This window comes from Hyla sarda, chromosome 5 (genome assembly GCF_029499605.1).
Source record: "Hyla sarda isolate aHylSar1 chromosome 5, aHylSar1.hap1, whole genome shotgun sequence".
In the NCBI taxonomy this organism is placed as follows: Eukaryota; Metazoa; Chordata; class Amphibia; order Anura; family Hylidae; genus Hyla; species Hyla sarda.
In genome coordinates, this window is record NC_079193.1 from 137,674,255 (window position 1) to 137,695,745 (window position 21,491).

At 42.5% G+C, this 21,491-nt stretch overlaps 1 protein-coding gene across 13 annotated transcripts in view; it reads left to right on the forward strand.

Annotated features, from left to right (window-relative positions):
- The window catches only part of LRRFIP2 (LRR binding FLII interacting protein 2), a 162,744-nt gene that overhangs the window by 73,978 nt on the left and 67,275 nt on the right, over positions 1 to 21,491 (forward strand). For 5 of the 13 annotated variants that reach the window (XM_056520354.1, XM_056520355.1, XM_056520365.1 and 2 more), the window contains 2 exons: positions 16,332 to 16,373; positions 19,949 to 20,011. The exons of 6 other annotated variants lie outside the window; for them this stretch is intronic. In XM_056520354.1, the coding sequence (XP_056376329.1) occupies positions 16,332 to 16,373; positions 19,949 to 20,011 (105 nt within the window). The remainder of the gene's footprint in view (positions 1 to 16,331; positions 16,374 to 19,948; positions 20,012 to 21,491) is intronic. 2 more of the 13 variants (XM_056520356.1, XM_056520357.1) reach the window with 1 other exon arrangement.

The following is a 21,491-nucleotide window of genomic DNA, read 5'->3' on the forward strand; positions in this document are numbered from 1 at the left end:
TCTGTACCTGTCCTGCACCTGCTCAAAGTTGATCACCGCTTCAAATCTGTAGAAAAAGCATTCCCGGCAGCTCAGTCGGGCTCATCGGGACCACCGTGGTGTACCGATCAGCTAGGATGCAAGAAGAGGGTCCCTTACCTGCCTCCTGTGCGTCCGATCGGCGATTGATTGCTCCAAGCCTGAGATGCTTGCATAGCATTGATCAGTGCTGGCAATAAATGTACTGCAATGTCCTATGGGGGCTATAACATTGCAAAAAAAAAAAAGTTAATAAATGTGATTTTAACCCCTTCCCTAATAAAAGTTTGGATCACCCACTGTTCCCATTTAAGAAAAAAAACCATAAATAAATATAAGCATATGTGGTATTGCCGCATGCGTAAATGTTTTAACTATAAAAATATATTGTTAATTAAACCGCACGGTCAATGGTGTACACGTAAAAAAAAAAAAAGTTCAAAATAGCGTACTTTTGGTCACTTTTTATACCATAAAATAAATGAACAAAAAGCAATCATAAAGTCAGATCAAATAAAAAACGGTACTGATAAAAACGTTCAAAAAAAATGCAAAAAAGGAGTCCTCATACATCCCCATATGCAGAAAAATAAAAAAGTTATAGGGGCAGAAGAGGACATTTTTAAACGTATACATTTTCGTGCATGTAGTTATGATTTTTTCCAGAAGTAAAACAAAATCAAACCTATATAAGTAGGGTATCATTTTAATCATATGGACCTACAGAATAATGAGAAGCTGTCATTTTTATCTCAGAATGCACAGCGTAGGAACAGAATCCCCAAAAGCTTCAAAATTGTGTTTTGTTTTTTTCTCTTCAATTTTTGTCCCACAATGATTTTTTATTATTATTTTTTGGAGGTTTCCCTGTAGATTTTTGGGTAAAATGACTGATGTCATAACAAAGTAGAATTGGTGGCGCAAAAAAAGCCATCATGGCAGTCTGTAGGTGCAAAATTGAAAGGGTTATGATCGGTTAATAAACTTTCTTCTTCTCTGTTCGCACTGAGGAATTTCCGCAAGTAGAATTCGGATGCTGAATTCTATTCTGCCAGACGATTGAACATGTTCATTGTTCTGTCAGAATACATTTGTTAAAGTTGTTTGAAATCAATGGGCCTTTTTTTTTCTCCTGAGAAAATCAGTTTGGAACGAAATTGGCTGAACTTTCTCTCCAACATCATTTGCTCCTCCACCTGAATTCTGCTTGTATATTCTTCTTCCATTCTGCTATATTCACATGGTGAAATGTCCACGATGAAAAAAAATTTGGCGCCACAGCATGCCAGCTCTAGGAAATGTTTGGAAATGTGCTGTCTCATAGATGATAATGCATTTTTTTGTGGACTCTGCAGAAGAATTAGACTTTAAATAATGTCTGTTCCTTTTGCAGACACCAGAATTTTAATTTCTGCTCTAGAAACATCTGGAGCGGAAATTCTGCCGTGTGAATAGTGCAGCAGAATCCCACTGAATCTCTGTTGGTAATTCTAAGGATTTGTTCACATGTGCGAATGTTCGTGCAGAAATTTCCATGCAGACATTCCCCTGGACAGCGGACCACAAGCAGAAGATGCCTGTTCTAGGACCACTTGGAAATGTGCCATCTCATAGACAGCAATGCATTTCCGTGCTGACTCAGCAGAAAGAATAGACATGTCTAGTCTTTCTGCTCACTCCAGATTCAGGATTTTTCAGCCGTGTGCACAGTGCCAATGAAGAACGGATATCTCTACAGTGCCAAAAAGCATCAATTATTAGGCGCACACAGCTGTCAATCAAGGAAGTGTGTCCATGACGTAGGTGATGATGCATGGACACAGCAGGACTAGTATGGGTCCAAGCAGGCAGGGGGAGCAGTTGTTTGACTGGCTTTTTCAGTAAGGATCGACCAATATCGATTTTACCGAGCGCTGTTACCGATGGTGATGATCTGTCACCTTTCAGGCCGATAGCCGATAACTTATACCGATATTCCGGTATAAGTTATCGGCTATTTCAGACACCCCCCGGCGGGCAGATGCCGCTGCAGATCAATGATTTAAAGCAGGCGCTTTAACCCCTTAAGGACCAAGCACGTATGAGTACGTCCTTGGTCCCGCTCCCGTGATATAACGCAGGGTCCCACGGTGATCCTGCATCATATTACGGCAGGCCCGGCGTCATAGTGAAGCCAGGACCCGCCTCTTATATTGTTAACCCTTTAGCCGCGCACTCAAAGCTGAGCCACACGGCTAAAAGTGAAAGAGAAAGTGCCCAGCTAGCTCAGGTAGCTGTTCGGTGAAATCGCGGCATCTCGAACAGCTGTACTACAGGAGTAAGGTCTCTTACCTTCCTTCCTGCAGTCCGATCGTCGATTGAATGCTTCAAGCCTGAGATCCAGGCTTGAGCAATCAATCGCCGAAAACCCTGATCAATGCATCCCTATGGAGATGCATTGAACACAGTTAAAGATCAGTAAATGCAATGTTATAACCCCCTATGAGGGCTATAATATTGCAAAAGAAAAGTGTAAAAAAAATCATTAACCCTTTGAATTATCCCTTCCCCTAATAAAAGTCGAATCACCCGGCATTTCCAATAATAAAAAAAAAAACTGTAAATAAAAACAAAAAATAAACATGTCCGATTTAAAAAAAATATACCGCTAATTAAACCGCACGGTCAATGGAGTACGCGCAAAAAAATTCCAAATCCAAAATAGCGTATTTTTCGTCACTTTTTATATCATGAAAAGATTAATAAAAAGCGATCAAGAAGTCAGATCAATGCAAAAATGGTACCGACGAAAAATTCAGATCACGGCACAAAAAATGAACCCTTGTAGCACACTGAACACGGAAAAATAAAAAAGTTATAGGGGTCAGAAGATGACAATTTTAAACGTATACATTTTCCAGCATGTAGTTATGATTTTTTTCTGAAGCAATACAAAATCAAACCTATACAAGTAGGGTATCATTTTAACCGTATAGACCTAGAGAATAAAAATAAGGTGTAATTTTTACCGAAAAATGTACTACGTAGAAACGGAAGCCCCCAAAAGTTACAAAATTGCTGTATTTTTTCAATTTTGTTGCACAATGATTTTTTTTCCCGTTTCGCCGTAGATTTTTGGGTAAAATGACTGATATCCTTACAAAGTAGAATTAGTGGCGCAAAAAATAAGCCATAATACAGATTTTTAAGTGCAAAATTTTAAGAGTTATGATTTTTTTAAAGGTAAGGAGGAAACAACGAAAGAGCAAAAACCAAAAAAACGCCCGGTCCTTAAGGGGTTAAATCAATGAACTGCAGCGGCTTTTGCCGGGCCAGAGATTGCTGCTGCTGCTGCCCGCTTCTCTCCCCGGCCTGTCCTGGGGTCCTGAGTCTAACCACCACAGTTGCCCACATATCGCCGCCGCCCCCCATCCTCTGCCCACATACCGCCACCGCCCCCCCCATCCTCTGTCCACATAACGCCGCCGCTGATCCTATTTTTCAGTATGAAATATTGACATTTTTCTAATAAAAGCAATTGCAAAACCTATGGGTTTTTGTATCTGACAGGCCCATTTAAGCATAAATAGATCATTTGTACACTGCTCAAAAAAATAAAGGGAACACTAAGACAACACATCCTAGATCTGAATGAACTAATTGTATGAAATACTTTCGTCTTTACATAGTTTAATGTGCTGACAACAAAATCACACAAAAATGATCAATGGAAATCAAATTTACAAACCCGTGGAGGACTGGATATGGAGTCACACTCAAAATCAAAGTGGAAAACCACACTACAGGCTGATCCAACTTTGATGTAATGTCCTTAAAACAAGTCAAAATGAGGCTCAGTAGTGTGTGTGGCCTCCATGTCCCCGTATGACCTCTCTACAACACCTAGACATGCTCCTGATAAGGTGGCGGCTGGTCTCCCAAGGGATGTCCTCCCTCCTAGACCTGGACTAAAGCATCCACCATCTCCTGGACAGTCTGTGGTCCAATGTTGGTGGATGGAGCGAGACATGATGTCCCAGATGTGCTCAATCGGATTCAGGTCTGGGGAATGGGCGGGCCAGTCCATAGCATCAATACCTTCCTCTTGCAGGACCTGCTGACATACTCTAGCCACATGAGGTCTAGCATTGTCTTGCATTAGGAGGAACCCAGGGCCAACAGCACCAGCATATGGGTCTCACAAGGGGTCTGAGGATCTCATCATGGTACATAATAGCAGTCAGGCTACCTCTGGTAAGCACAAGGAGGGCTGTGCGGTCCCCCAAAGAAATGCCACCCCACACCATTACTGACCCACTGCCATACCAGTCATGCTGGAGGATGTTGCAGGCAGCAGAACGTTCTCCTCGGCGTCTCCAGACTGTCGTGTCTATCACATATGCTCAGTGTGAATCTGCTTTCATCTGTAAAGAGCACAGGGCCCCAGTGGTGAATTTGCCAATCTTGGTGTTCTCTGGCAAATGCCAAACCTCCTGCATGGTGTTGGGCTGTCAGCACAACCCCCATCTGTGGACGTCGGGCCCTCATACCGTTTCTATTTCTGACCGTTTGAGTGGACACATGCACATTTGTGGCCTGCTGGAGGTCATTCTGCAGGGCTCTGGCAGTGCTCCTCCTGCTCCTCCATGCACAAAAGCAGAGGTAGCGGTCCTACTGCTGGATTGTTGCCCTCCTACGGCCTCCTCCACAAATTCTGATGTACTGGCCTGTCTCCTGGTAGGGCCTCCATGCTCTGGACACTACGATGACAGACACAGAAAACCTTGCCACAGCTCGCATTGATGTGCCATCCTGGATGAGCTGCACTACTTGAGCCACTTGTGTGAGTTGTAGACTCTCTCATGCTACCACTAGAGTGAAAGCACTGTCAGCATTCAAAAGGGACCAAAAAATCAGCCAAGAAGCATAGGAACTGAGAAGTGGTCTGTGGTCACCACATGCAGAACCACTACTTTATTTGGGGTGTCTTGCTAATTACCTATAACTTCCACCTGTTGTCTGTTCCATTTGCACAACATCATGTGAAATTGTTTGTCAATCAGTGTTCCTTCCTGAGGGGACAGTGTGATTTCACAGAAGTGTGATTTGACTTGGAGTTACATTGTGTTGTTTAAGTGTTGTTTAATTTTTTGAGCAGTGTATGTAAACACAAAATGTTATGCATGGTAGTAGTAATGTTAACTATTGTAACAAATACAAAGCTGCTCTTGCAGTTTTTTTTTTTTTTTTTCCTGTTGAAGCCAGAGAGATTCAGTTAACCCCTTAAGGACGCAGGACGTAAATGTACTTCCTGGTGCGGTGGTACTTAACGCACCAGGACGTACATTTACGTCCTGTGCATAACCGCGGGCATCGGAGCGATGCCCGTGTCATGCGCGGCTGATCCCGGCTGCTGATCGCGGGCGTCCGCCGTTAACCCCTCAGGTGCCGGGATCAATACAGATCCCGGCATCTGCGGCAGTGCGCGATTTGAATGAATGATCGGATCGCCCGCAGCGCTGCTGCGGGGATCCGATCATTCAGAACTCCGCACGGAGGTCCCCTCTCCTTCCTCCGTCTGGCTCCCGGCGTCTCCTGCTCTGGTCTGTGATCGAGCAGACCAGAGCAGAAGATGACCGATAATACTGATCTGTTCTATGTCCTATACATATAACAGATCAGTATTAGCAATCATGGTATTGCTATGAATAGTCCCCTATGGGGACTATTCAAGTGTAAAAAAAAAATGTAAAATAATGTTAAAGTAAAAGTTTTAAAAAAAAAAAGTAAAAAAATCCCCTCCCCCAATAAAAAAGTAAAACGTCCGTTTTTTCCGATTTTACCCCCCAAAAAGCTTAAAATTTTTTTTTATAGACATATTTGGTATCGCCGCGTGCGTAAATGAATAGACATATTTGGTATCGCCGCGTGCGTAAATGTCCGAACTATTAAAATAAAATGTTAATGATACGGTGAACGGCGTGAACGAAAAAAAAAAAGTTCAAAATTCCTACTTTTTTAATACATTTTATTAAAAAAAAAATTATAAAAAATGTATTAAGTTTTTTATATGCAAATGTGGTATAAAAAAAAAAAGTACAGATCATGGCGCCAAAAATGAGCCCTCATACCGCCGCTTATACGGAAAAATAAAAAAGTTAGAGGTCATCAAAATAAAGGGATTATAAACGTACTAATTTGGTTAAAAAGTTTGTGATTTTTTTTAAGCGCAACAGTAATAGAAAAGTACATAATAATGGGTATCATTTTAATCGTATTGACCCTCAGAATAAAGAACACACATCATTTTTACCATAAATTGTACGGCGTGAAAACGAAACCTTCCAAAATTAGCAAAATTGCGTTTTTTCGTTTTAATTTCCCCACAAAAATAGTGTTTTTTGGTTGCGCCATACATTTTATGATATGAGTTATGTCATTACAATGGACAACTGGTCGCGCAAAAAACAAGCCCTCATACTAGTCTGTGGATGAAAATATAAAAGAGTTATGATTTTTAGAAGGCGAGGAGGAAAAAATGAAAACGTAAAAATTAAATTGTCTGAGTCCTTAAGGGGTTAAAGTACTCCACTAGAAAACATTTTTATTTTTTTATTCAACTGGTGCCAGAAAGTTAAATAGATTTGTAAATTACTTCTATTTAAAAATCTTAACCCTTCCAGTACTTATCAGCTGCTATATGTTCCAGAGGAAGTTCTTTTCTTTTTGAATTTCCTTTCTGTCGGAACACAGTGCTCTCTGCTGACACCTCTGTCCATTTTAGGAACTGTCTGGAGCAGGATAGGTTTGCTATGGGGATTTGCTCCTACTCTGGACAGTTCCTAAAATGGACAGAGGTGTCAGCAGAGAGCACTGTGGTCAGACAGAAAGGAAATTCAAAAAGAAAAGAACTTCCTCTGGAACATATAGCAGCTGATAAGTACTGGATGGGTTAAGATTTTTAAATAGAAGTAATTTACAAATCTGTTTAACTTTCTCATACCTGGTGATTAAAAAAAAATAAAAAAGGTTTTCCAGGGGAGTACCCCTTTTAATAGAGAAACATTTACTTACTTGCCTGTGTACTATTATAATACACACACACACAAATATGGCATGCACTGTTGTGGATGAAACAGCCACTTATGTACCAATGGACATCACCATAATAAAAAAAATGACCTATACCATATAAGAAGTAATGTGGTTGGACAGAATATCTAGAACACTAACTGTAGATCATATATTTTTATTAAAGGAGTACTCTGGTGCAGAGTATTCCTGCCCGGGCTGCAAAATAAATGAAAATAAACCATCTCTCACCTTCCTGGGTTCCCGCGGAGCACCACTACAGCTGATCGGTCCTCCGGTCCATCCTCTTCATACTTCCGGGTGTAAAGAAGCGTCACATAGCGCTCAACCTATCGCCGGCCGAGGCTGAACATCGCGGCGGCCGGTGATATGCTGAGCGCCATGTGACGCTTCTTTACACCCGGAAGTATGAAGAGGATGGACCGGAGGACCGATCAGCTGTAGTGACGCTCCGCAGGAACCCAGGAAGGTGAGGGATGGTTCATTTTCATTTATTTTGCAGCCCGGGCAGGACGGAGCAAGAATACTCTGCACTAGAGTACTCCTTTAATGACAGGACCCCTTTGGCACATAATAGAGCTGGAATATATTGAGTAATTGACAAATATAACTCGAAAACCACATTTATGTCAGTTATTTCCCACTCTCCATCTAATACAGATGCTAATGTCTTGACAGAAGTAGGCAGTGGTAATCTACTCCTAACCTTGTTATCAAGAATGCCCCATACAGGCTCTAGAAGTCTAGTGACTGGGCTGACCATAGTAGATGCTTTAGATAATGTTCATGCTCCTTGAACCAAAGATCCAGTACATCGGGTAATGTGGATAGGAGCATTTTCATCCTGGATCATTGCATTACATCCGGATCATGGGATGAAGTTGGTCACTTAGAATACCTAGTTACTTTATTTTCGAAGTCAACTATGTGAAAAAAGTGCTGTGATATTGTACCACTGTTTAATTGAACAGGAGCTGATCTGGCCACTGTGCAGTGAGCATAGCCAACTGCTGCCAGCTGCATTAACAACATAGATCCCACCACTGCAGCCCTGTAGAATCGCTGATCGGCTGGCGTGTCAGGTCGACAGCACCCTATCCTGAGTATAGGCCATCGATCAATTATTCCTGACAAGACGCCCTTAACTGCCCAAGTTCTCATCCAGCCACACTTTCTTAGACAGCAGAGAAAGATGTGTTGTCTCTGGAGGGAGGAGAAGCCAGGGAACTTCTCAGACACCGGGAAACTTATCTGAAGATGTTTTCCTGGGCTTTACATACTAAGATTTAATAAAGTAGACAATGACACCCCCAGCAACTCAAGTCACAAAAATCTTTCCCCTTTCCCCCATTACTTTCGTTGTCAGGTGTGTCAGTTCGAGTTCAGCCTGTTCATCTAAAAATAGGCATGTTATTTTCTCTAATCCCTGTTGCAGATCACCTTTTCTAGGAAAGGAATAAGTATCTACACATGCAACAGGCCAATTGAATGCTAGACTATCGCTAATTGACAACCAAAGACACCAACCTGCAAAATCAAGCCAAGAGTTTATAAAAAAAAGGAAATTAACTTTATGAGAGCGTATAAACACACATACATTAAGATATAGAAGAACCAATGGTGAAAGTCTGATCTATATAACACAATAAATTGCCGCATACTTAGTCTGCATACTTCAACAAGAGTGCAACATGAACATATATAGGCACACAATAGCGCAAAGAGATATACCATGCTGTATTACTAAACATTGATAATAAATGCATTATAAATAGATACAAAAATAAATGCACAAATAATACACAGTATAAACCCCAGCATACAACTCTGAGTTGCCGACCCCTACACATGTTTCACACTTGTTGTGCTTCCCCTGAGGATTTAGGATCTAAGCTTGCTTCATTGACAGCAATTGCGGTATTTAAATAGCCAAATAACATGTGGCACAGGTTTTAAGAATCTGAACAGTACTTCTGCAACAAAGGGTAATAAGTTAATATAAAGGCCATATTGTCTCTCTGATCAGTATAAGCAATCCAATTATTACTTTTAAAACTCCCCTTTGTAAACATAAAAGGTGTAAAAAAAAAAAAAAAAATATGTAAGTAAGCCCCTACTGTAAAAAAATTGACCCCCCCCCCCCTCTAAAAGTAGAAAAATAATAAAATAAATCAACATATTTAGTATCGCTACAAGCAGAATATAATGTTAATGATTCCGTATGGTGAACATTGTAAAGGTTAAATTCCACAATCTTCATGCGACTTATATTACTTTGGTTGTGCCATTTACATTTACGTTAAAATGAAAGGTGTCAACTGGTTGCACAAAAAACAAGTACTCGTATAGGTCTGTGGATAGAAAAATATTGATGCTCCCTCTTAAAAGGCAAGAAGGAAAGAACAAAAGCGCAAAAATAAATAAATAATAAAGTTATAGGAAACAGAATAGGGCAGTTCTAAGCATATTTATTTTCTTAAACACCTTACGGACATCGAGGCCCTAGCAGCTGTACGTGCTTCATACCCAGTGGGACCCATTGCTAATGCTGTATATCACCGATCGGGATGAAATCCGGCATTAACCCTTTTATCGCGGCATCTAAATGCAGCTGCCTCAGGGAGCTTGTCTAATGGAGCGCCTATAACACTGATCAATGCTGTTCAGTGTATGTAATCGAAAGATTGTAGGCAGTACTTTCCTATGGGGCCTAAAAAATAGTGGAATTTTTTTTTTAGAAATAGGCCCCTTTCCTAATAAAGGTTTGAATCACCAGTTTGAATCTTCTCATTTTTTGTAAACAAAAATAAAGATGTGAGGTATTACCATGTGGGAAAATATGAAAATTAAAATCTAAATGTAATTAAACCACATGGTCAATGGCATAAACGTAAAAAAAAAAAAAAAAATTGGAATAATACAAAAGTACAGAATTGCTGTTTTTATTTTTGCCCACTTCAAATGGCAATTTTTTTTTCATAAAAATCGATCAAAAAGTCCCATCAAATCTAGGGATCGACCGATTATCGGTATGGCCGATATTATCGGCCGATAATCGCGATTTTGGGCATTATCGGTATCGGCAATTATCTTGCCGATAAGCCGATAATGCCCCGCCCCCCGCACCGCCCCCACCGCACCGCGACCGCCACTCCCTCGACCCGCCGCACCGCCGACCCACCGCACCCCCCACTGTGATGCTAGGCGGTATACCGGTATGGATTTTTTCCCATACCGCTATACCGGTCGGGCCCCTCCCCCACCCTCCCAGTCAATAAAAAAATTAAACTTACCCGTAATGGGGGTGGTCCGGGCCATCCATCCATCGTTCCTGTAGTGTCCTGTGGGCGTTCCGGGTGGAGGGTGGTCCGGTCCGGGCTGTCCTTCTTCTCCCACGGTCTTCTTCTCCACTCCGGGCAGGCTCCGGCCTAGTACGCTGCATAGATGCCGCTACGCCGTGACGTCAAGTGCGTCGCTGCGCACGGGCGTCACTGCGCAGCGACGTCTATGCAGCGTACTAGGCCGGAGCCTGCCCGGAGTGGAGAAGAGGCCCGCCGGAGAAGAAGGACAGCCCGGACCGGACTACCCTCCACCCGGAACGCCCCCGGACACTACAGGAACGATGGATGGATGGCCCGGACCACCCTGACAGGTAGGGGGAGAGAAGCGGGTGGTGGCGGCGGCGGCCACTGCAGATCATTGATTTAAAGCGCCCGCTTTAAATCCATGATCTGCAGCGGTGTCGCAGGGGGTTAAATAGCCGATAACTTATACCGGAATATCGGTATAAGTTATCGGCTATTGGCCCTAACCTGCACCGATTATCGGTATCGGCCCTAAAAAAACGATATCGGTCGATCCCTAATCAAATCAAAGACATTACAGATAAAAACTACATATAACTACATATATTTCTGCACAAATTGGTCATGCCTAAACTAATAGCACACAAATAATTAAATGTTACCATTGAACACACCATGTAAACAATGGAAAAAGTATGTGAACCCCTAGATTAATGATATCTCCAAGAGCTAATTGGAGTAATATATTACCTACAAGCCCAACACTGCTAATGATTTAATCAACAAAACCTACAATATTAGCCCAAAGATATAATCAAAAATGCATCTTTATTAATGTATACAAAACAGGTAGAAAAAACACCCATAAAGTGACCCACCCTTAAAAAACCCCCATGGTTTTTTTTTAAGGGTGATCATTTTATGGGTGTTTTTTCTACCTGTTTTGTATACATTAATAAAGATGAATTTTTGATTATATCTTTGGGCTAATATTGTAGGTTTTGCTAATTGGAGTAAGTTGTCATCCAACTTGAGTCCAATCAATGAGATGAGATTGGAGTTGTTGGTTACAGCTGCCCTGCCCTATAAAAAACACCCACCAGTTCTGGGTTTGCTTTTCACAAGAAGCATTGCCTGATGTGGATGATGCCTTGCACAAAGGAGCTCTCAGAAGACCTACGATTTTGAATTGTTGAGTTTCATAATGCTGGAAAGGGTTATAAAAGTATCTTCAAAAGCCTTGCTGTTCATCAGTGCACGTTAAACAAATTGTCTATAAATGGAGAAAGTTCACTGCTGCTACTCTCCCTAGGAGTGGCCGTCTTGTAAAGATAACTGCAAGAGAACAGCGCAGACTGCTCGATGAGGTGAAGAAGAATCCTAGAGTGTCTGCTACAAAAGTCTCTGGCATATGCTAACATTCCTGTTAGCAAATCTACAATACATAAAGCACTAAACAAGAATGGATTTCATGGGAGGATACCACAGAGGAAGCCACTGCTGTCCAAAAAAAATTGCTGCACGTTTACATTTTGCACAAGAGCACCTGGATGTTCCATAGCAATACTGGCAAAATATTCTGTGGACAGATGAAACCAAAGTTGAGTTGTTAGGAAAAAACACACAACACTGTGGAGAAAGAGGCACAGCACACCAACATGAAAACCTCATCCCAACTGTTAAGTATGGTCATGGGGGCATCATGGTTTGGGGCTGCTTTGCTGGGTCAGGGCCTTTAATGGATTGCTATCATCAAAGAAAAAAGGAATTCCCAAGTTTATCAAGACATTTTGCAGGAGAACTTAAGGCCATCTGTCCACTAGCTTAATCTCAACAGAAGATGGGTGTTGCAACAGGACAACGACCCAAAGCAAAGAAGTAAATCAACAACAGAATGGCTTAAGCAGAAGAAAATATTCTGGATTGGCCCAGTCAGAGTCCTGACCTCAAACTGATTGAGATGTGTGGCATGACCTCGGGAAAGCGATTCACACCAGGCATCCCAAGAATATTGCTGAACTGAAACTGTTCTGTAAAGAGGAATGGTCCATAATTACTCCTGACTGTTGTGTACGTCTGATCTGCAACTACAGGAAACGCTTGGTTGAAGTTATTGCTTCCAAAGGAGGTTCAACCAAATATTAAATCCAAGTGTTCATATACTTTTTCCACCTGCACTGTGAAACTTTACATGGTGTGTTAAAAAAAAAACAAAAAAAAAACATAACATTTAATTCTTTGTGTGTTATTAGTTTAAACAGACTGTGATTGTCTATTGTTATGACTTAAATGACACATTTTATGACCAATTTGTGCAGAAATCCATATAATTCCAAAGGGTTCACATACTTTTTCTTGCAACAGTATGTCTGGCCTAGTGTCCTAACCTCTTAAGGATGCAGGGCGTACCTGTATGCCCTGCGCCCGGTCCCGGTATTTAAAACGGGGTCACGCCGTAACCCCGCAATATACTGGGTCGGTCCTGGCTGCTAATGATAGCCGGGATCCCTGGGCTAATATCGTTGTGCTGCGCACTATTAACACTTCAGACTTTGATCGCCACGTCCAAAACGAAAGTAAAAGCTTCCCGGCAGCTCAATGGGGCTGATCGGGACTATCGCCATATCGCGATAAAATCGCGATGTCCCGATAAGCTAGGACACGAGCGGAGTTCCCCTTACCTTGCTCCGTCGTGTCCAATCAGCATTTGATTGCCCCAAGCCTGAGCTACAGGCTTGAGCAATCGAGCCCCTAGAACGCTGATCCATGCAAAGCTATGGCTTTGCAGGGATCAGTGTAAAAGATCAGTGTGTGCCGTGTTATAGCTGCCTATGGGAGCTATAACACTGCAAAAAAAAGTGAAATAAAAAAGTTAATAAAGGTAATTTATCCCCTTCCCTAATAAGTTTGAATCACCCCCCTTTTCCCATAAAAAAAAACATTCTCCAAACCAAAAAGAATATATATATAATCTGTGAAGTGAAATTGAAATAGTAAGAACATTTTGCAAATTTGGCGGTTTTCTTTTCTACGCCATTTACCTTGTTGTCATCTAACATGTTGTTTTGATACTTTAGGTCGCCTGATTACAGTAATACCAGTAATACCAGATCCATCCCACTAGCCCACCAGGGAGCATTCACATGTGCCTTTTATATGCCGCTGTCAGCTTTGACAGAGGCGATCTAATGAGTTAATAGCCAGCCACTGCGATCGCCGCATGCTGGCTATTGGCGGCAGCTCCCAGCTACTGAGAACAGCCGGGGGCTGCAGAGTATGGAGCGGACAGGAGTCGGGAGCCCGCTCCATACAGACTGCTGAATGCTGCCGCGCTTGTCAGGTCCGGCCCTGCTTGGAGACGAGGACCAAAAAAGTTAAAGAAAAAGTTTGATATGTCTTCTTTCTTTTGTATCCACAAGGACTGCACAATATGGGTAAAATGTGCAATTGTGATTATGGGCTTAAATATTGTGATTTTGATATGCAATATAATAAATAAATGGTGAAACTTCCCTCCCCCCCCCCCCCCATTTCATTCTCCTCCATTTCACATCTATCCACTGCCCATTTCACATCTCATCCCCCCATGTCACATTCTCCCCCCCCCATGTCACATTCTCCCCCCCCATGTCACATTCTCTCTCCCCCCGTGTCACATTCTCCCCCCCCCCGTGTCACATTCTCCCCCCCCCCCCGTGTCACATTCTCCCCCCCCCCCCCGTGTCACATTCTCCCCCCCCCCCCATGTCACATTCTCACCCCCCCCCCCATGTCACATTCTCCCCCCCCCCCCCATGTCACATTCTCACCCCCCCCCCCCCAATGTCGTATTCTCCCCCCATGTCACAATCTTCCCCAGGTAGGTAGCTTTTTGTAATGCAGCAATACACTGGGTTTCCCGGACGGTTTTCAAGTCTTCCGCGGGATCCGGGTTACCTAGTGTGTTTGCAGCTGAAAAAGACCTTTTCCCTTCAGCCAATCCCTGGATTGACACGTTGATCGCTGCGGCCAGTGATTGCCTGAAAAGGGAATGGTCCCACTTGTATGGAGAAGAGGAGACATCGGACCTCATGGAGACGAACGGCATCTGCAGGGACCGGGAGTAGGCGAGCAGAAGTTTATTTTTATTTTCCTCCCTGTGCCCTTTTACTTAGCTCAGTGTTTTTCTATGAGGGTGCCTCCAGCTGTTGTGAAACTACACCCTTTGGCTGTCCGGGCTTGCTGGGAGTTGTAGATTTGCAACAACTGTAGGCACCCTGGTGGGGAAAAACTGACTTTTAGTATTTAAAGTCTGGGCGGCCCCCCGCCTGCAGCAGCACACGGGAGCCAGCCCGAGCAGATAATCGCAAGTTTTCCCGGGGGGGCCGTATCGCTATATCGCTAAAAGCAAAAATCTTGATTCGATTTCTTTTGCCATATATCGTGCAGCCTAAGTATCCACTCTTGTGGACTGCTTCAGAAACTTCCACAAATGCCACGCGTTTTAGCCTTGTAATGCTCAGGTTTGGAACATCCATATACTATGTCTGTTAAGTATTTCTTGCATTCCTGCAGGAAAACTAACTCATGCTTCTAAGATCATGGAAATAAATGTAGCTGATGAAAAGCCTTAGAGAGGGGGAGGCAGCTCCTTCCATTAAAACCATAATAGGAGCCTTTTTCCTGACTCATGAGGCTGATCATATGCAGCTTTGTGCCAGTGCTTACTCATATCCATTTGCTTCTGGTGGATGACGAATAACAGGGTGTGACCTGTTTCGGGTTTCCTGTTCTCTTAGTTTCTAGCCAGTTGTAGATCTGTGCCAGTATTGTTAATTGGACAGATGCAGCTGACATAGTGTAGAAAGAACACTTTGCATGGTTGTGTTCTCTTTAAACTGTTTGTTTGGTTAGTTATGTATCCTAGGGGACAGCAGAATTTAGTTTTCTTTGACCCAGTACATGACAGCATAGAAGGCAGTGAAAAGAAGAGAACCAAACATGCAGTCCTTCTGTAGATCTCTGCCCTCTAAGATCTGATGTAATATAGCCAATTGGCCAGAACTATGAAATGGACACAGATTCTAACATTTTGAGATTGTTTTAGAAATAGATTTTTTTTTTAGTTATGTTTGAGGGCACAGTTATACTTACCTACCCTGATGGCCAACAGGTGCCATTCCAACTCCTCCTGGCTTCCCACTCTTCATTCTGCTTCCTGGGTCCTTTTGACAAGGTGTCTCAACAGGAACTGCTTGCTCAGGAACCAGTTAGTGATGGTAATGAGCCGGGACTGGCAGGAGTTGGAACGACAGTTGTGAGGTAACATAGTAACATGGTTAATAAGGTTGAAAAAAAGACCAGAGTCCATCAAGTTCAACCTATACCCCTAATAAGTCCTTACTGAGTTGAGTTGATCCAGAGGAAGGAAAAAAAAAAAACCTCCTACTAGAGGTAAAAATTCCTTCCTGACTCCAAATATGGCAGTCAGAATAAATCCCTGGATCAACGTTCTGTCCCTATAAATCTTGTATTAGAGTTTCTTTTTAATGCACACCCAGTGTCTGTCTGGCCTCCATATAGATCAAGTATAGACTACCTTTGGCACTGTAGATGCTTTGGACTACATCACCCATGATGCTCCCACAATACTGGCAAAACATCATGGAAGGTGCAATCTAAAAACATCTGCATTGGCAAAGGTTGCTTATGCCTGGTCAGCATATTATATATGAGAATGTTGTAAAGAATAGAAATATTTACTTTTTTTCTGTTATATATTGCATCCCTGCATCAAACAGAAAGGTGTGTCTGGTTTGTGAGGCATCTATCACAGACTCTGAAAGGCTCCTGAAACATATGCAAAATAGTGGGAAAAACATTACTTTACCGCACCTTTATTCTGTGGAGTTGTTATTTTTCCTTTTATGACTTTCTTACTACTTTTCTTTTTTTCAGTTTGATTTGCCAAAGGATTCATCCAGGAAAAGTGTACTCTCTGTATGTAATGGGTTTATGTGCACAGCGTGACATCTGCCTTACACTAAAGAATTTTATAGTGTGTTCCCCTTTCACTAACTACCTCTGTAATATGTATTGTTCTTCTTGCATGTGATTTTCTTCAGATTGTACCTACCACTAGTCGGTGGCCTTGTTGTGCGCCCGCAGATCACTTTGCATCCACATATGGGGTATTTCCGTACTCAGGAGAAATTGTGTTACAAATTTTGGGGGGATTTTTCTCCTTTTACCCCTTATGAAAAGAAAGTTAGGGGCTACACCAGCATGTTAGTGTAAATATATATATATATATATATATATATATATATATATATATATATATATATTTTTTTTTTTTTTTTACACTAACATGCTGGTGTTGCCCCATACTTTTCATTTTAACAAGAGGTAAAAGGAGAAAAAGACCCCCAAAATTTTTAACGCAATTTCTCCCAAGTACGGAAATACCCCATATGTGGACGCAAAGTGATCTGCGGGCACACAACGTGGCTCAGGAGTGAGAGAGCGCCATGTACAATTGAGGTCTAAATTGGTGATTTGCACAGGGGTGACGGGTTACAGCGGTTCTGACATAAACACACAAGAAAAAATACCTACGCCTTCACCCCACAGGTGTTTGACGAATTTTTGTTAAAGTTGGATGTGAAAATTTTAAATAGATTTTTTTCCCCCCTAAAATGCTGGTGTTACCCCAAATTTTTTATTTTCATGAGGGTAATAGGAAGAAAGTCTCCCAAAATTTGTAACCCCATTTCTTCTGAGTATGGAAATACCCCATATGTGGATGTAAAGTGCTCTGCTGTTGAACTACAAGGCTCAGAAGAGAATGAGCACCATTGGGCTTTTGGAGAGAGAATTAGGCTGGAATTGAAGGCCATGTGCGTTTACAATGCCCCCATGCTGCCAGAACAGTGGACCCCCCCCCCCCCCCACATGTGACCCCATTTTGGAAGCTACACCCCTCATGTAATGCAAAAAGGGGTGCATTTACACCCCACAGGTGTCTGACAGATTTTTTGAACAGTGCTCCGTGAAAATGAAAAATTTTCATTTGCACAGCCCACTGTTCCAAAGATCTGTCAAACGCCAGTGGGATGTAAATGCTCACTGCACCCCTTATTACATTCCGGGGGGGGGGGGTAGTTTCATAATGGGGACACGTGGGGGGGGGTCCACTGTTTTGGCACCATGGGGGCTTTGTAAACGCACATGGCCCCCAACTTCCATTCCAACCAAATTCTCTATTCAAAAGCCCAATGGCGCTCCCTCTCTTCTGAGCATTGTAGTGTGCCTGCAGAGCACTTTACATCCACATATGGGGTATTTCCGTACTCGGAATAAATGGGGTTACACATTTTTACCCCTTGTGAAAATGAGAAATTGCGTCCCATTTTAAAGGGGTACTCCGGTGTTTACACATCTTATCCCCTATCCAAAGGATAGGGGATAAGATGCCTGATCGCGGGAGTCCCGTAGCTGGGGACGCCCGCGATCATGCCAACGGCACCCTGTTAGTAATCGGTCTCCGGAGCGTGTTTGCCCCGGGTCTGATTAAGGTTGACTGCAGGGCCGGCGGCGCGTGACGTCACGTGATAGCTGTCACGCCCCCTCCCGTAGGCTTGCATTGAGGGACAGAGCGTGACGTCACACAGGGGCGGGGGCGTGACATCACACGCCGCCGGCCCTGCGGTCGACCGTAATCAGTCCCGGAGCGAACACGCTCCGGGGACTGATTACAAACGGGGTGCCGTGTTCATGATTGCGGGCGTCCCCAGCTGCGGGACTCCCGCGATCAGGCATCTTATCCCCTATCCTTTGGATAGGAGATAAGATGTGTAAGCACCTGAGTACCCCTTTAACGAATCACCAGTGGGGTGTTAAGGCTCACTTTACCCCTTGTTACATTCCTTTTTTTTTTTTTTACTGTTCTGGCATCAGGGGGGCTTCCGAAATGCAACATGCCCCCCAAAAAGCATTTCAGCAAAATTCGCTCTCCAAATGTTGCTCCTTCCCTTCTGAGCCCTCTAGTGCACCCACAGAGCACTTTACATCCACATATGAGCTATCCTTTCGATGGGGGATAAGATGTTTTTGGCCGGAATACCCCTTTAATGCATAAAGTGATAGAGGTCAGATTTGAAAAAAATGCTCCTGTCCTTAGGGTTATAATGGGCTCCGTCCCCAAGGGGTTAATAGAAGTAATTTACAAATCGGTTTAACTGTCTGGCACCAGTTGATTTAAAAAAAAAAGAAAAAAGTTTCCATTGGAGTACCCCTTTAAAATATTAAAGGGGTATTCCAGGAATTTTTTTTTTATCTGACTATGCTACAGGTTCTATAAAGTTAGTGTAGTTCATAATATAGTGTCTGTACCGGTGTGTGTGACGGTTTTCTCACAATTATGTGATTTTCACACATATATTTAGTTTTTAACCGCATACAAATTGACTGTTGTCTCAGATTTTTCCCAGGTTGCAATGCAGCCGAGACTTGACCTCATTAGTCAGCTTATGACAGGGAACATGTCTGCCTCAATGGGGGGAAATGATCGCTTGGTGGGAGAGAGAGATCACTCTTCAACTAATGCAACAGCTGTAGGCACCCTGATTGAAAACCACAGGTCTTTTGAATGGATTCAGCTCATTTATGTTTCATTGGGTGGGGTGGCTGATGTGTGGGAGGGAGGAAAATGGAATTATGGGATTTATAGGCAAAAAAGAAAAACTCAAACAGGAAATACCACTTCACAAAAAGCTAGCCACAGTGTTATGGTGGACTCACAACATAGCCATTTAGCCCTAAGACAAGCGCAGATCCTTCCTAAGCATGTCAATTAATGTCTGGTAGGTACATACTAAAATCACCTTATGGTGGATGACCCCTTTAAAGGAGTATTCCAGTTTCACAAAATTGTATTTAAATGACTATCACGCCACGATAAATAACTTACTAATATAGTGTTATCACAGGTGTTGCGTGATTCATACCTTACAGGAAGTTGTGTAGTTCTTTCATTTTTTATGTGGTATTTTCTCCAGCTCCCTGGCTCCTCCTCCTCCTCTCTTGAGACAACAGGTCATCTGCTATCTCAGGAGGTGTGACTGATTGTTATATCTGACCTTTAGCCTGCGTCTTCTGTGACCATTCATTACAACCTACATCACCACCTCCCTGTCAAACACCACCTCCCTATATGAATGAGAATGAGTTGTGTTTACAGCATGCTGCTTTGTGATGACCAATGCCACAGACAGAGGCACTGCAACTTCAGTGATTGTGTGATAGTCTGCTGTGAAATGAGATGTTCTGCAACAGCTCTGGGCAGGTTTGGTGTGGGAGGAATGTAAGAGCTGAGGGAAAGCAATGCATTCCAGGACTTGTAGTACCAAGCAACTGCTCTACTAGAGTACTACTTTAAGGCACTTGAGCAACGCACAACTAGTAGCTGGATGAATGTATTATGTGTAATGTTACCTTTGAGTGAATCAGTGACCATTATTATGTTTTTTTTTATTTTTTTTTGTTAGAAACCATTTTTTTTTTTTTTTTTACAGAATCATACCTACAACTCTTATGGAAGCAAGAATAAATCCTCTGTATCCAGTAAAGACTTACTGGTTAGTACAGAAAGTGCCAACACTGGTTATAAATCAGTGCTGCTTGTAACCATCACTACTCATGGTTCAGTAACAAGATGACTGCAGAGGAGTTTTGTAGATGAATCTGTGGGAAGCAATAGTTGCATATCTTCATTCTTGAGGGTGGTAAAGCCAAGCAGAGAACATTTTAGTACATTACTGAAAAATTGGCATGCAAGGGCTCCTGTAGGTGTCATGCCAGTTTTTGAGACTATTATGGCCATAAAGACACATTAGTATTTAGGTTTAAGACTTTTTGCATCTTACTTTATGCGTGACTAAAAGGGGTACTCCGGCCCCAAGACATCTTATCCCCTATCCAAAGGATAGAGGATAAGATGTCTGATTGCAGGAGCCCGCCTTTTAAAAGGACATTTTCAGGTTGTGGCATGGACAAGACAGATCATACCTGACCTAGAACTTGTGATCTCTAATCTATAGTAAGAGTTTTGTAACATGTTAACATTTGTCATAGACATACTGTAGAAATTGTTCTAGGAGTTTTTACACTGCTTCATAACCTTGGACGTATTGGCAAAACATGATGTGTATGCAGTCCGAATCTCCCCTGTTGTTCATTCTGCTAAAGTGTTCCTTTGGATCTAGACTGATCTGTGACATCCTGTGAACATTTTACTAGTTTATTAGGGAGGATTTTTTTTAAAGACAATTTGTTTTATTATTTATAAATGTTCTTTATATGTACAGCTCACCTATTTATTGCACTACATTGCCTTCTCTTACTGTGAAGAATCATCCATTACTTAACCCCTTAACAGCGCAGGACATAAATTTACGTCCTGGTGCAGTGGTACTTAACGTCCTATACATGACTGCGAGCATCGGAGCGATGTTCGGGTCATCCACAGCAGGTCCCGGCTGCTGATAGAAGCCAGGGACCGCCAGTAATGGCCGACATCTGCGATCGCGCGGATGTCCGCCATTAACCCCTCAGATGCCGTGATCAATACAGATTACGGCATCTGCAGCTCTGCGGTCACTAAAATGATGATCAGATCGCCCGCAGAGCTGCCGCTGAGATCCGATCATCAAGAATGGCAGACGGAGGTCCCCTCAGCTGCCTCCACTGCCTTCCAGGGGTCTTCTGCTCTGGTCTGAGATCGAGCAGACCAGAGCAGAAGATGACCGATAACACTGATCAGTGTTATGCCCCATGCATAGCACTGAACAGTATTAGCAAACGATGATTGCTATAAATAGTCCCCTGTGGGGACTATTAAAGTGTAAAAAAATTTGAAAAATCCCCTCCCCCAATAAAAATGTAAATTGTCTGTTTTTCCTCATTCTATTAAAATAAAATGTTAATTATCCTGTACGGTGAACGTAAAAAAAAAGTCAAATTGCTGCTTTTTTTTTTTTATAACATTTTATTCCAAATAAAATTGATAAAAAATGTATTAAAAGTTTTATATATGCAAATGTAATATAAAAAAAATTA